This window comes from Lottia gigantea (assembly GCF_000327385.1).
Source record: "Lottia gigantea unplaced genomic scaffold LOTGIsca_4, whole genome shotgun sequence".
Classification (NCBI taxonomy): Eukaryota; Metazoa; Mollusca; class Gastropoda; family Lottiidae; genus Lottia; species Lottia gigantea.
The window spans coordinates 6376972-6392077 of NW_008709379.1; the positions used below are offsets into that span (position 1 = coordinate 6376972).

At 35.6% G+C, this 15106-nt stretch overlaps 1 protein-coding gene across 1 annotated transcript; it reads right to left on the minus strand.

The window, feature by feature from the left end:
* Positions 1-2783: 2783 nt before the first annotated feature.
* Positions 2784-5211, minus strand: LOTGIDRAFT_153957 (hypothetical protein; the record flags this gene model as incomplete). Its single annotated transcript, XM_009059953.1, has 5 exons — positions 2784-2836; positions 3166-3246; positions 4080-4166; positions 4431-4523; positions 5166-5211. The coding sequence occupies 5 exons, from the start codon at positions 5209-5211 to the stop codon at positions 2784-2786; spliced, it is 360 nt and encodes a 119-aa protein (XP_009058201.1).
* Between the last annotated feature and the right edge of the window lie 9895 nt (positions 5212-15106).

Here is a 15106-nt window from a genome sequence, read left to right on the forward strand (position 1 = left end):
CGAGATAACTTTTCTTTTAAACGAAATAATTAATTCGTTTAAACGAAATAATTAATTCGTTTAATCGAAATAATTATTTCGTTTAAACGAAATAATAAATAAATATGTTTACAATTGCGCCTTAGGGGCTCCGTATAAATTAGATGATTCTACACTTTTATGGATTTTATCTAATATTTGAAGGAACAATGTAGAATGTACCAATCATCATCTGCCGCATTATGGTCACGTTATGTATATAATACTACTCACCATAAGAACTGATATTGGAGGTATTCGTCAGCATGAATGTTCAAAATCTTATCACTTTTTAAGGAGTTTTAGTGCACAAGCCGTGTCTTTGATGCCAGTCCATCTTTAAGAAAACACTATGTACATTTCACATAAAGATTTTAATTGGATCATTTCAATTACTAAAGTAGAATATTCTGAAAACCAGGGTTATAACGAAAAAGCGAAGAACGACTGATTCCTGTAGTGGGGACTTTTAAGACGAAGTTAACTTGACGAAAAATTGAGGAAACCTGCAAAGTTGGTTGATAACCCATAAGGCAATTAAAGATTGCCTCGCCCTTGTATTACCCATAAATGTAATACCCACTATAAATGTAATACCCACCATAAATGTAACAAAAATCAACCATAAATGTAATACCCACCATAAATGTAATAGTCATCAACCATAAATGTAATTACCAAAACCCACCATAAAGGTAATACCCATCAACCATAAAGGTAATAAACAACGGTGCAGTTAAAAATAGTGTAGATAAGCAGAGGCCGCGGAGCGGGGGGGGGGGGGCCTGGCTCATAAAATTTTACTTTTTTCATTCTAATTTTTTTTCTCATCTTCATACGATAATGTATTGAATCTGAAAATCGAGTGGCCGAAATCCGACGAGTTTTGGTATGGGGGTAAGGATGGAGGTGAGGTCGGTTCGATTTTTCGGACCACGGGCCCCTCCACTTCTGGAGACGCCTCGCGGACCCTGTTAAGTCAGCATTGATTGAACTGCAAAGTCACAAAAATTGTCATGTGAGCACTGAATAGAACTATGATGTATAGATTTTCTGCCGAGGACTTTACCTTGAAATTTCATGGTTTACCGGGGATTAGCCCTTTTTAACCGCTTAAGGCACGAGTCTTCCATATATTGCCATGCTTATCTTGTGCCAATACGAAAAAAGAGCGCATTCAAATTTTAAAAAAGTTTGGGAATATTTCTGGGCTGAAATCTGACAAACCAAATCAAAAAGATAAGACAAAAAAATCAGGTTCAATCTAAATGCATTCTAAAGAGCAACGTTTCTAGTATTAATATGCCATCAAACTCAACTAAGCTAAATTATTCTGTGTATTTTGTTATGATAATGTTTTGTTATGGATTTAGCTTTGGGAGTCTAGATCATGACTCATTCCTTTCAAATGTTACTTTTCTTGTTTATGTCAAAGAATTTCGTCATTATTCAGCGAAATTGTTAACACTTCGATTATATCACGGTGTCTTCAAGGGTTAATTTTAACCTTTTCAAGAAGAGTTCTACCGATAACGGTGCCCAAAAGGCTTTTCATTCACACTACAACTGTAGAACCGTTTTAAGACTAGTTTACTGTAATGTAAATGGACACTTGGCCAATAAGAGCATATATTCATCATGGGAGATATGCGTTTCATTAATAACAACAGGATCCTTATATAATCCTATAAATCCCAAAAACTTAGTAATTTTCCATGAAAACTTAATTCACTATTGAAAAAACGCTTAATATTAAGATTAAGCGTTTTTCAATATTTACATTGTTTTAAGAATTTTCAAATTTTTCAGTTTTACAGGGATTCTGCTGTAATATTATGACACCAGGTAAGGTCACTGATGAACATCTACTCATATTGACCATTCTTGAGAACTTCCATTTTATGTTCATTCTAAGACGTAGTATCAGTTAAAGGTGCTTCTACTTTCTACCAACAATCTATTTGTACTCACGATGTTCACACAGATCAAACTTCAGCCATGTTCAACCCCTCGTGGAAAGTATAACAGAATAACATATTTTCAATTTTCAAAGGAATTACTTGTCATCAGCCATTTAATCAACGAGTAGAAATTATATGACCTAAAATGCCATTCTCACGGCTAGAGTCCGGCTAGAGTCAGGTGGCCAGTGACAACCTCAACAAAATTTAACTATTTGGTTACTGGTTGAAAGGGGGAAGCATCGATGATAGAACACTTAATGTAACATGGAAACCTCTTTCTTACTTTTTAGTCGACAGTTAAAGGCTGGGAATGGTTGAGAGAAGAAGGTTGCCTTTCTAAACCCACTTAAACGAAACTTTATGCGCATGTGTCCACGGCCGCCAAGTTTGACTGTGTTACGTTGAATGCCTTTGTAAACGTGTGTAAAAATTCATTTAAGCTGACATCTAAAGATCAAAGCCAGATTTATAGTTTGTCCATTACTAATTACACAACCTAAAAATAACACTGACCATGCTTATGTTTTAAACTTACTCTGGTGAATATCTTTGCTCAACAATAAATCCAATCTGTCTAAACTACACATTTCATTTACAATTTAACATATTTGTGACATTCAGGTCCTCTGACAAAAGGTGAAATTACATTTATATTAAATGTTTTAAATTAAATATATATTGAAAATATAATTTACAAAAGTTTGCAGACAACCGAACGGGTCCAAAGATTTCAGATTCTATTTTATCCTTAATATCATGTAATAAGCTGGAATGTTGGGAGATTTTAGCCGACGAATTGATTTAACGCAGTTTACTACTGTAGGTTCCAATTGTCTTTGCCTTTATCTCACTTCCTAGAATGAATAAGACAGCATGAACGTAGAAAATCATAATACTCTCTAAAAAATTGTTTTTTTATATTGAAGATTTTATGTCTGCAATCAATATGCCAACTATAATCAAACTAAGCTATCTGAAGTCCCAGAAAGGAATTAAGAAACCCATGCGCGCCAACCCGACAAAGCACTTGAAGCATGTCTTCCATCGACCTTTTGGTGTATAAATAATAATAGTAACAATAAATAATATTATTATCATTGCTCCATTATGTCAATCAAAGATAAAGTGATTCTGTTCGCTCAACTATTGTTGATAACGTCCTACTGGTTGAATAAAACCATACCTCTGTGCTCTGTGTTGTTTCTGTTACCCATGTTGAACACTGCCCCTTCGCCTAATCTAAATCTAGCATTCTGGGGTAATCCTGAAGAGACGCATGTTGTAAATATTGTTGTTAATATGGTTAATATTTATGATTATTTTTATAGATTGAGTTTAGACTTCTATATGTGGAAAGGTTCAAGAAAGGCCTAAAAAAGTCTTGTCGTCCAACAGAATCCCTTTCAATGGGACATGTTGTCATTCCAAACGATGGTTAGAAATCTTCTTCTCGTATCAAACCATATAATCCGCTAGCCTGACAAATATGATCCTACCCGATCCTCGGACTGGATGGGATTTCGGCACGTTTTTGAAATGTCTTTTTTACGGGAGTTGCTCCTACAAACTTTTGGGTCGCTAGTTTTTGAGAATTTCCACCATTTAATAAGTCAACTTTTGTATCTTATAGAAGCTGAAAAATCATTAAGTCCACCAATATATTACCAAATATTCTACAATATCCCTGTATCCAACATGGTATACCACAAAACAGCCCAGGGAAAGGATTTTCGCTTCGCCATATAACTCCATAGGTTAACTCTACACTCCTCGACTGTATTTTGGTACATAGTGGAGCACAGGAGCATATTATAGAATATCCGGATATGTCTCGATGGAGAATAAAGGCAAATTTCGGTATCTAGACTAAGGTTGAACTATATTGAGTGGTTCAACCTTAGTATAGTTACCGGAATTTGGTTTTTAACTTGATGAACGTCTGACCCTAAATGTGTCATCTGCATATTACGTCCGAGAAACGGACAGTGCTGATGCTTTTTGTTTTGCTTCTTAATTTAATTACAACCCACTAAATTATAATACGTTGTTTGTAAATTAGTACCAGTGTAATATATCAAAAATGAAAGTGCAACTTACTGAAGTGTGAGTTAGATTGTGTTTGAGCTGAAGCTGGTACAAAATCTGTCTGAATGCTGCCAATCGCATCAGCCTCTATTCTGTCACCTACAAAGTGTAGTAATATTTCCTTTCTTATTACGTTTCACACCAATTATTGTTATCAAACAATATTAGATTTGTCAAAGTTAATGCTGAAAATATCTAAATACTATATTTTTTGTAAAATTATAGAAAATAAATTGTGCTTAACAGATACAAATTTGTGCATCTCGTTGTATATTGGTCTCACAAGATTTGAAATTAATTAAAAAAAATGACACATTGAGTTACAAAACGTATAAGGACATAAAACTCGGCTTTGGTAAATACCTGTGCGGTAAACATTGCCTCTGTCACCGATGTCAACTTGCGCTCCACGTGCCAGATCAAAATTTGGATCATCGGCTGGTCCTGCTGAACTGTCTACAAAACAAAAAAACTGTAACAAAAGTCTCATGAATTGTTGCTCAATCCTTCGAGTATTAAAGTCGTCGGTGACATTTTAGTATCAACTAGTAAAATACATTCCAATAATTAATTATCTCAAAACGAAATACATCATATGATGATGATATGCGCTATGACCAAATACAACAATGTCTATCATACGAAAATACGCCATATCTTTTAACTTACATCTTTTTTTTTATCGTGAATCTCTACTTTGTGACGTGGGCTACTGATATTAAGAGACTATGTTCTCATCACTATCCGACACCAAATCATTTCTCATTAAATATACATATGTATAACAAAATCGACATATATTATGTATCTTACTCCAATCTTTTTGAGAAAAAAAAACTCAAGTTAAAGCCATAAAAGGTTAGATCAAAATCTGAACAAAACTTAGTCAATTAATCTAACAGTGTTAAAATATTCAAAATTAAAAAATCACCAAAGTTGAACACATTTGTGATATCATTTACAGGAAAATACCGCTAATAACATTGTTTGTAAACACTAAATATTATCCATATAGTTAATATAGTTATTTTCAACGTATTTGATAAAATGGAGAAACGGACATTATTACGAGTGGTTCATTTTCAAAGTATTTCTTACCAGGTGGTTGGCTGCTACTATATCCTGTATAATCAGGCACAACCATGGTCGACGATTTTCGTTTGCTCCAACTATCTGAAATACATTAGCATATGATAACACGAGACTCTTCATTTCATACTGAAACTCAGATTTAACTGAATTCTTTATAAACACTATTTCATTCTTAATATGATTGTGGGCAAGACATTCTTATATACACCCTGCCCTCTCTTACCTAAATTGTACACCGAAATAAATCTCTGCAAGTAACAAATTTTATATATAACAAAACACAAGACAATATAATGGAATGTAACACACTTCTTTCAGGTTGGGCACATAACTTTTCCACACAATATACACGTGTCGTCATTAGATGTCTTGTGTTTTGTTATATGTGCTCCTCGCTTCTATATGTAGTTCAAATCTTATAACGAATTGTAAAGTTCAAGGGAAGTAATACGCAACCAAAAAGTTTTTGTTTTGTTTTGCCTCCATTTGCTTTGGCGGCTGTAGTTCCAGAACCTGCATTACTACACCGTCGCCATATTTAACGACGCATTTCCATGCTACATATCGTGGCATTCCGTCGCTAGTTGAATTAAATAAAATATTTTTTCATGAGTTACGTCTCTTAAACTTTTGTCATGTTGGTTGAGTATGTTAAGCAGCTTTGACGGGTGTGGGACCAAACAGGTTATGCTTACTCTTCTAGACACCTGATACTACTTTTCAGTATGAAATACTTACTCACTTATGAATGATATATACTTCTTCATACAAAAAGTTCATTAGCTGCTACTAATGTTTCGCCAATAGGTTGTTTGTATTTCGTGTTTCGTAAATCGGTGCGGGTCGTTAGTACTTGGATTATTTATTGCTGTGTATTTTCAAATTTAAAAGGCCAGTTTTGAAAAAGTCGTAAAATCTTCATTGATATTTCATCTATCAAGTAATAAGTATAATAATAATATAATATATATTACTTTCTGATGGCTGTATATTCTGTCTTTCCTCAACTGTCACCACAGATTTACAGTTAGTCTGATCTGGAATTAAAAATAGCTTTGCTGTTGTTCGCTTTTACCAATTTGTATACTACAATATTTGTGGGTGCGCTTTCGGTTGTTTTATTTTGATTTGTGAAATTATGTTTTATCATATATTCTCTTGAACTTGACCTCTATCTAATCGAACCGATAATATCCCCTACTATGAGAAATAGTCCATACCAGTATTAAGATCCCTGTCCATACACGAACTTTCACCAATAAGACCTGAAATTACATTATTATATATCTTACAATCCGAATCTGAATCGAAAAAAAACACACCCTCATTGACAAACGTTTAAAGGGACAGTTGTGCAATTTGTTGACCAATCGTACCTTAGAAACGGGATTATTTTTGTAGCTAAGCCAATCAGCAATAGTGTTCAGCTCACTATTATCCGCGCTTGAATGTTAAAATGACGACTCGTCATTTTAAGATTCTCATACTTTGTGAGATATAGAAAAGATATATATATAGAAATAGTGAGTAAAATTCCTAGTTTGAATCTTGATATTTTTAAAGGAGTTTCTGGTACCTCTGAAGACTATTTACATATGTTGTGTACCTACTTCTGGTTCAACTCAGTGTTAACCGGAAAAAGATAAAACGTCTACTACGCATGCCCTAACCACGGTCATATGATGACGCTACTTAAATCCACTTCCAACAAGGCGCGTGTTATTTTTTTGCAAAATCCTTCTGCTTCGAAATGTTTGTCGACAACCGCCATGCAGTTAACCTGAGACTTCCTGGATCTTGATGAAATATCTTCGGCTTGCCTTGCTTCCAGGAGAGTTTGTGACACTGGCAACATCAACGACGGCTGTATCATCATTCCCATCGTTCTTGGCAACCAAATCTGTCTTGGCCAATATGGAGCAATCAGAATTACTTTGCACTGATAGTGATACAGCTCCATGTGATACAGAAACAACGTTATCAGGCTGAAAGGGAGGGGAAGCATATGCAAACATATTGTCCAATGGGATGGACAGTGCTACCTGAATTGCAATATTGTTCTGGAGAAGCATCTGCCAAAAATTTCATGTCTCCCAACACAACTATACCGCCCTGTTTCTTCAGGTATTGTAATACGGTGGAATTGTCTGTTCTGATGGAGACCACCTTTCCTCCCCCATATGCTGGCCAAGTACCCTGCACTACTTGACTCTCCAAATGAGCACCCCAATCCTGGAGTGATACATCTGTTGTTAAGGTCAATGTAGGTACAAGTGGAACCGGTGACCGACCCTTTTCCATCTTCGTCCAGCACAACAAATGAGTTTTGAGACTTTTGGCCGTTGCGATATAGATACTCATACTCTGCATACTTGGATTCCAAGTTTCTGTAATAAATGAAACTGTATGGGTTTCATAAAAAGACGAGCATTGTTTAGAAGTTCCAGACATGATGCTATCATTCCCAACAAACGAAGGTAATCCCTTGCCGTATTCTGCTCCTTCAACATTTGATAAGCAGCTTTACTAAAATTCTTCCTTCTCTCTAAAATAGGCAGGATGATTCCTTGTCTGAATTTCCAGGGAGCCCCCAGGCTTTCTATTTCTTGAGAAGGGATCAGGTGAGACTTTTTTAGTTTTACTATGAAACCGAGGTGATTGAGAGTTGTCAGGACTTTTCCCCTATCCAAAATCAGCCTCGGTTTCGTCCCACTTGCTGTCAATATATCGCCCAAATAAATGGCCATGTGTACATTTGTTGCCTCAGATGACCTGCCACTACAGCTAAGAACTTTGGGACCGAGGTAGAGCTTTGAACTGATATACCACTTTCTCCACACAAAAACGGAGATCCTTCCGATGTTCTGGCCAAATAGCATCCTTTAGGTCATTAGAAATGGCCCAATCTCCCTTGCTTACCATGCCTATAACCTTAACAAGTGGTCCATCTTGAAATGTGTCTTGCGATAAACCTGTTGAGAGGCTTCAGGTTGATAACCGGACGCAGTTCCCCGTTCTTTTTGGGAAGTAGGAATAATGTACTGTAAAAACTTCCGTTTCTGGAACTCTTTCTATAGCATTTTTTCCAAAAGGGAATTTACCTCTGTTTTTATAAGACAAAGCTCTGTTTGAGAAACCAGAAAAATGTTTTTTGTACAAGTTCCAGTTTGTAGCCATCTTTTATTATTGACAAAGCCAATTTGTTCGATGTGACATGCTTCAAAGGTTCCAGAAACAGCTACAGACTTCCACAGGTATCTCCGGAAAATCGTCCCTTAAATCCTTGAAGGGGTTAGATTTTTGTCCCAAGGGACACTTCTCGGGGAAGGCGAGGACGAAACTGGTGCTCACTAACCACCGTAATCACCGTGGTTTACTGGTTCAAAAGGTTTGATTTACATACGAACCCTTTTGAAAGGTTCATGTTGATGTGCACTACTCTTGCATTTCCGAATTTGAAAGTCATGCAGCAAGTCTTGCATGGTTCGCTTCTGTTCCTTGCGAACCTTCAAATTGGTCTCAAGGCCAGGACCAAAACACCTTCTGTCAAAGGCACAGTAGACAACCTTCTAACCACATCTAGTTCATATAAAGCCGAGGCCGACATAGCCACAGTACGTCTTATGATGTAGTGGAACGCACTCGACTCTACCTAGTTAATCCAGATTTTAATGGTCATGGCAAAAAATGTTCTGAACTTTTTCAATAGTTTGTTTTTTGGTCATGGCAAAAAATGTTCTGAACTTTTTCAATAGTTTGTTTTTTGCTATCAGCACATGTCGGCAAACCTTCCATTGGCGAACCAAATGCCTTCTGGATGAACAATTAAATGATGATTCACACGAGCGCTGCCAGATGACCACGATCGGTGATCTTTTCAGCCATTTTAAAAGGCTGATCAAAAAGTGAACGATCAGATTTCGAGAACGAGACTTTGTTGTCGTGCCTCTGAATCAGGCAATGTTCGATAATGTCATCTAAAGGAGGTACCATTAAACAAGACTTGGTTTCCTCCCTTGTGGGAAAAGTTTTAAGCACTCCTCTGAGAATGTTGTGACTGTGTTAGGAGTGTTGGACCTCTAACTTTGCTCCAAATTTTTTTCTTCCCTGAGATTCAGAGCATCCTTCCCAAAAATATCAGAAAGACTTTTGTCCTTGGTCTCTGTAACATTTAACTTTTCAGTAGAATGATCAATTTCGTTCTGTAAAACTGGCATACTGTTATTTCCATCTGACTTTGCATAGTTTGAAGAAAAACAATTTAGTTCACTCTGCCAAGGTTGTAGCGATTAAACATCATCATCATCACTGGAAGAAGAAATAAATGTATAAATTATAATCTTGGCCCTTTTAGCATAAGCCTTATTTAGAAAAATATTGTCATTGTTTTCTAATATTTGTTATTTGTCAATATAATTAGCCTGATGAAATCTTTGTGATTTGCCGAATTTCTGATGATTCTTGTAAGCCGCCCCAAAACGTGGTGGAATAAAAGCCCGTCGTTCAAAAGCATCTAGAAATCTATCTAATTTAGATTATAGATTGGAGAAACGATTTCGCGAACTCACCTTTACAACCTTACCTTAGAAGCGGTGTGTGCTTCGGAGTTGGGTCCGATTTCTCCCCATTTCCGGTTTCGGCCACAACACTTTCATCTCAAATCAGAATGCTTCAGAATTGTCCTTTAATCCAAGAACTTAGAAGAGAATCTGTCATCTGAATCTGAAGACATCTCTTTCAAAACCAAAAATAATCACTGAGTAAATAAAGCTAATCTAAACACGTGCGAACACACGCGCCGAGCAATAAAAACTGATTTGGGCAGCGTCATCATGTGACTACAGTGGTTAGGGTTCAACCGGAAGTAGGGCGAGTTTAAAGATATCTTAAAGTAATGAAATTCAGGTGTATATATGTCTGGTAATGTATTATGAAATGAAATAAAAAACAATTTGATTCTTCGCATTATTTTAAGTGTCTTCTGATATGTCAAGTTTGCCTGAGATTGATCCATTCATCATTTTTTCATCTTATGTTGTAAGTTTAAAATATCGTATTTTCATGACATGTTTGAAGGGCTGTCAAAACATTAAAAAAATCTAAAGATCTAAATCATCTGTAAACTGAAGAGAGGGACCCTAAATCTTAATAAGATGCACAACCATTCTGAAGAAATCAGTTTTTTGTGAGAACTTGAATTCCTTGATTGGCCATATCACTCGGCAAAACTCTCTCAAAACATACAGGAGTTGTAGTGGAATTCATATAATAATTCCATATTTTCATAACATGAAATAGACCCGTCAAGGTGTGTATATAATTTCGAACGAACTTGATCGACAACGTTTCTTCAGTCTGACTTTATCTCCAATTGTCTTGACGCCTAGATCATTAAGGTCTTTGTCTGAGAGATCTGGTATATCTTCGATTGAAACCTGCAAATAAACAGAAAAATGAAGCGTTATTGATGTGTAACCACACCAAAGCATAGAACATTTTACCAGAACGTTGAAAATGTTCATACAACTTAAAATTAGAAATAACAGTGAACAGTATGCATCTCCCTAGTATTTTCATTCTTAGCACAAGCAATGACAGGATTTGAGTTCAAATTAGTTCAACCCCCATTCATAAAGCAATACCTATCGCCGTTTATTACAGTTCTCTAATATATGTGAATTCTAAACAAATTTTGTTAGTATATGATACTTAGTGATGAGATACATAACAGTACGTTATCAGATAATGTTTTTTGTGGGACTTTGCTTTCAGTCCCAGTTTGTTATCGAAATGTCAATTCTTTTTTTTTTTTTTTTTTTTTTTTTTTTCGAAATTTACACACCTTCCTGAGCTTAGTCTACAGTAGTTGCAGCAACCATTCAACTTCTCTAGACCTTGTGTAGTGGCGACGTGTTCCTTAAGTGTATATTGGAACATTTTTGCAAAACCGGAAGTGCCACAGTTCAACATGTGCAAAAAATCGAAAATCAGTTCTAGAAGGCGTATTTTTGCATCGATTTTCTTCGGGTTTTCATTTCTACAATCATTTCTACAAATCTGACCTGTTAGCACTTTTTTTGGCCGATTTTCGAAATTTTTGGACCATTTTTCAGTTTTTTTCGGATTAATCTGAAATTTTGATAAAAGATGCATGTCACTAATGTAAACCATTTGACGTATTCAAAATTTTAGCGTCACTTCCGGTTAAAGTGAAAAATCGATTTTCACTTCCGGTTGAATAACTTCCGGTGTGATTGAAATATTTCAACGAAATTATGTATATCGTTATTAATCTTAATTCTATGGCCGATTTTAAAATAAAATTTAGTCCGAAAAAAATACTTCGGCCGCCATCTTGATTTGAGGTGGGCGTGGCACATCCGAGTTGAATTACTAATTGTTTACATTTTGGGGCTGGGGCATAACTCGCATAGGATACGTTTGTTAAAAAAGGGACTTTGCACACAATTACCTCATCCTTTTGGCCAGTTTGTGTTAACAGCTCAGTTGTTTCAGCTTTATAGTTCCAAAAAAGGAACGGGTTTTAACATTTGGATATTTTCATTTTTCGATTTTGACCTTTGTTGACATTTGTTGACCTATATCTTTTGACTCGAATAATGTAGAAGCTTGAAATTTGAAACACAACATAACATTTGGAATATCAATTACCCTATTCAAAAAAATTAAGGTGGGCGTGGCACATCCGGGTAATATTACTCATTATTGATATTTTTGGCCAGGAGCATAACTCGCAAAGTATACGTTTGTTCAAAATGGAACTTTGCATACAATTATCTCATGAATTGAGCCACTGTGTCTTAGAAGTTCGGTTGTTTCCGTTTCTTAGTTCAAAAAAAAGGAACAGGTTTTGGAAATTCAAAATTTTCAATTTTTGACCTTGACCTTTGATGACCTTGACCTTTATTGGGTCAAAGGTCATTGACGTTGTCTATTAGTTTATGGTCTCATATTTGACCACTGACGTCTACTTTCGCTTTCATAGCTGTCCAAAAACATCCAAATTCGCAACTTTGGACTGCTCTAGCACGTGACCTCCTTAACCTAGAGGGTTAATTTTTTCGGTTTCCTAATGTGCTTCTCATGCCCTTTACATAGATATATAACAATCGTTCTTTTAAAGCAAAATTGAAATTCGTGATTTTTTCAAATTTGAGGTTTTTTTTACAATATTTGCGTCTTTTTGAGCTTGGTGTATGTATATCTTATGATCTATTTGATGTAGAACCTCGATATTTGGAATACAACTAGACACTTTGAATATGAATTCACCTATGACAAAAAAACTTATGTGGGCGTGGCACATCCGGGTTGAATTACTAATTGTTTACATTTTGGGGCTGGGGCATAACTCGCATAGGATGCGTTTGTGCAAAAAGAGACTTTGCACACAATTACCTCGTCCTTTTGGCCAGTTTGTGTTAACAGCTCAGTTGTTTCAGCTTTATAGTTTCAAAAAAGGAACGGGTTTTAACATTTGGATATTTTCATTTTTCGATTTTGACCGTTGTTGACTTTTGTTGACCTATATCTTTTGACCTCTTTTATGTAGGAACTTGACATTTGGAATATAACGTAACATTTTGAATATTAATTAACCTATTTAAAAAAAATTGAGGTGGGCGTGGCACTTCCGGGTTAAAATTCTCATTATTGACATTTTTGGCCAGGGGCATAACTCGCAAAGTATACATTTGTTCAAAATGGAACTTTGCACACAATTACCTCAAATTTTGAGCCACTTTGTCTTAGAATTTCAATTGATTTTGCTTCATAGTTCAAAAAAAGGAACAGGTTTTGGAAATTCAAAATTTTCAATTTTTGACCTTGACCTTTGTTGACCTTGACCTTTGTAGGATCAAACGTCATTGGCATTGGCTATCTATTTATACTTTTATATTTGCTGTCCTATGTCAACTTCCGGTTTTATAGTTGTTAGCAATTTGAAATTTTAATGGCGTATATCTCTTGATCTTGACCTTTTTAGGCCTTCTCCTTCACAGGATCAAAGGTCATTGACCTTGGCTATCTGCTGATACTTTCATTTGTGAGGCTTGACGTCCACTTCCGGTATTAGAATCTTCTAAAAATGAAACTTTATCAACTTCACACTGTTCTTGCGCTTGATCTAATTATCGTCGAAGGTTGATTTTTTCAGGGTCTTTTGCATTTTGCAACATTTGCAAAGTCCCACTCTGTGCCACGAGTGGCTCTAGTTTTTTTTTTTTATTATTATTATTGCCCTGTTCCTTTAAATAAGAGTGCCAGGGTTGGGTGCCCTGGACTCACCCTTTTACAACAACATTGATCTGCATCATGGAGGTCAATCGTATTCAGAATTAGATGCTATGTACTTGTCTAATACATACGACACGATACATCTGTGCAATGTTCAAAGACAAAATACCTCTTTTATTTATGTCATAATACGTCTAATTCATAATGCAAATGTTAAATTACATAAAACCACCGACAAAATAACTAAAATGATACGTGCAATGTCCTTTCACTTTTGACATTGTACATTGAACAAAGCATAATTGTCTTTGCATCTTTTACATTGCACTAGTTACATTACATCTTCGTCTTAGTATCTTCTACATTGCATTAGCGAACGTGTTTTATCTCGACGGCATTATCTTTTTGTGACTTGTGGGCGGAGCCTATCAGCAATATTAAATCATACAAAATAACTTCTCCCCAAGGAACTCTGTGATGGACACTGACCATTAATTCATTTTACATCATTATTCAACTGTATAATTAGAAACCCTGTTTATCTTTGATTTTTGTCTATATATTGAAGTCTGACCTCAAAGGAAACACCTGGATTTTATTTGACACATTGCAAAATGTTCAGGAACTATCGTGGAAAATACTGAAGTTTTGAATTTGTTCTGCAACATTAGGGGAGTTAAAGGTGGTCTGACTCCGAATTTTAGGCTAGGCTACACCTGCTGGTCATATTACTAATTTACATCTGTTTTGAACCTTTATTCAGTAAGACGTGGACCTTAATAATGTCAATTCAAAATATACTATTAGAGCTAAGTCATAGATTCCGAGTAATAGCTAATGACATAGAATCTGGTCGATCACTTGATGAATCTAAGCATCAAATAGAAAGTGTGTATAATATTTTATCTACCCTCGAACTTAGTGGTCAGTGTCCATCACAGAGTTCCTTGGGGAGAAGTTATTGTGTATAACTTAAAGACTTTGTTCAATGTACAATGTCGAAAGTGAAAAGACATTGCACGTATAATTTTAGGTATTGTGTCGGTGGTTTTATGTAATTTAACATTTGCATTATGAATTAGACGTATTATGACATAAGTAAAAGAGGTATTTTGTCTTTGAACATTGCACAAATGTATCGTGTCGTATGTATTAGACATAAGTACATAGCATCTAATTCTGAATACGATTGACCTCCATATTGCATATCAGACAACAAAAAGAACTAGAGCCACTCGTGGCACAGAGTGGGACTTTGCAAATGTAGCAAATTGCAAAAGACCCCGAAAAAATCATCCTTCCACGATAATTAGATCAAGCGCAAGAACAGTCTAAAGTTGAGAAATTTTCATTTTTTAGAAGATTCTAATACTGGAAGTGGACGTCAGACCTCACAAATGAAAGTATCAGCAGATAGCCAAGGTCAATGACCTTTGATCCTGTAAAGGAGAAGGTCTAAAAAGGTCAAGATCAAGAGATATACGCCATTAAAATTTCAAATTGCTAACAACTATAAAACCGGAAGTTGACATAGGACTGCAAATATAAAAGTTTAAATAGATAGCCAATGCCAATGACGTTTGATCCTACAAAGGTCAAGGTCAACAAAGGTCAAGGTCAAAAATTGAAAATTTTGAATTTCCAAAACCTGTTCCTTTTTTTGAACTATGAAGCANAAACAATTGANA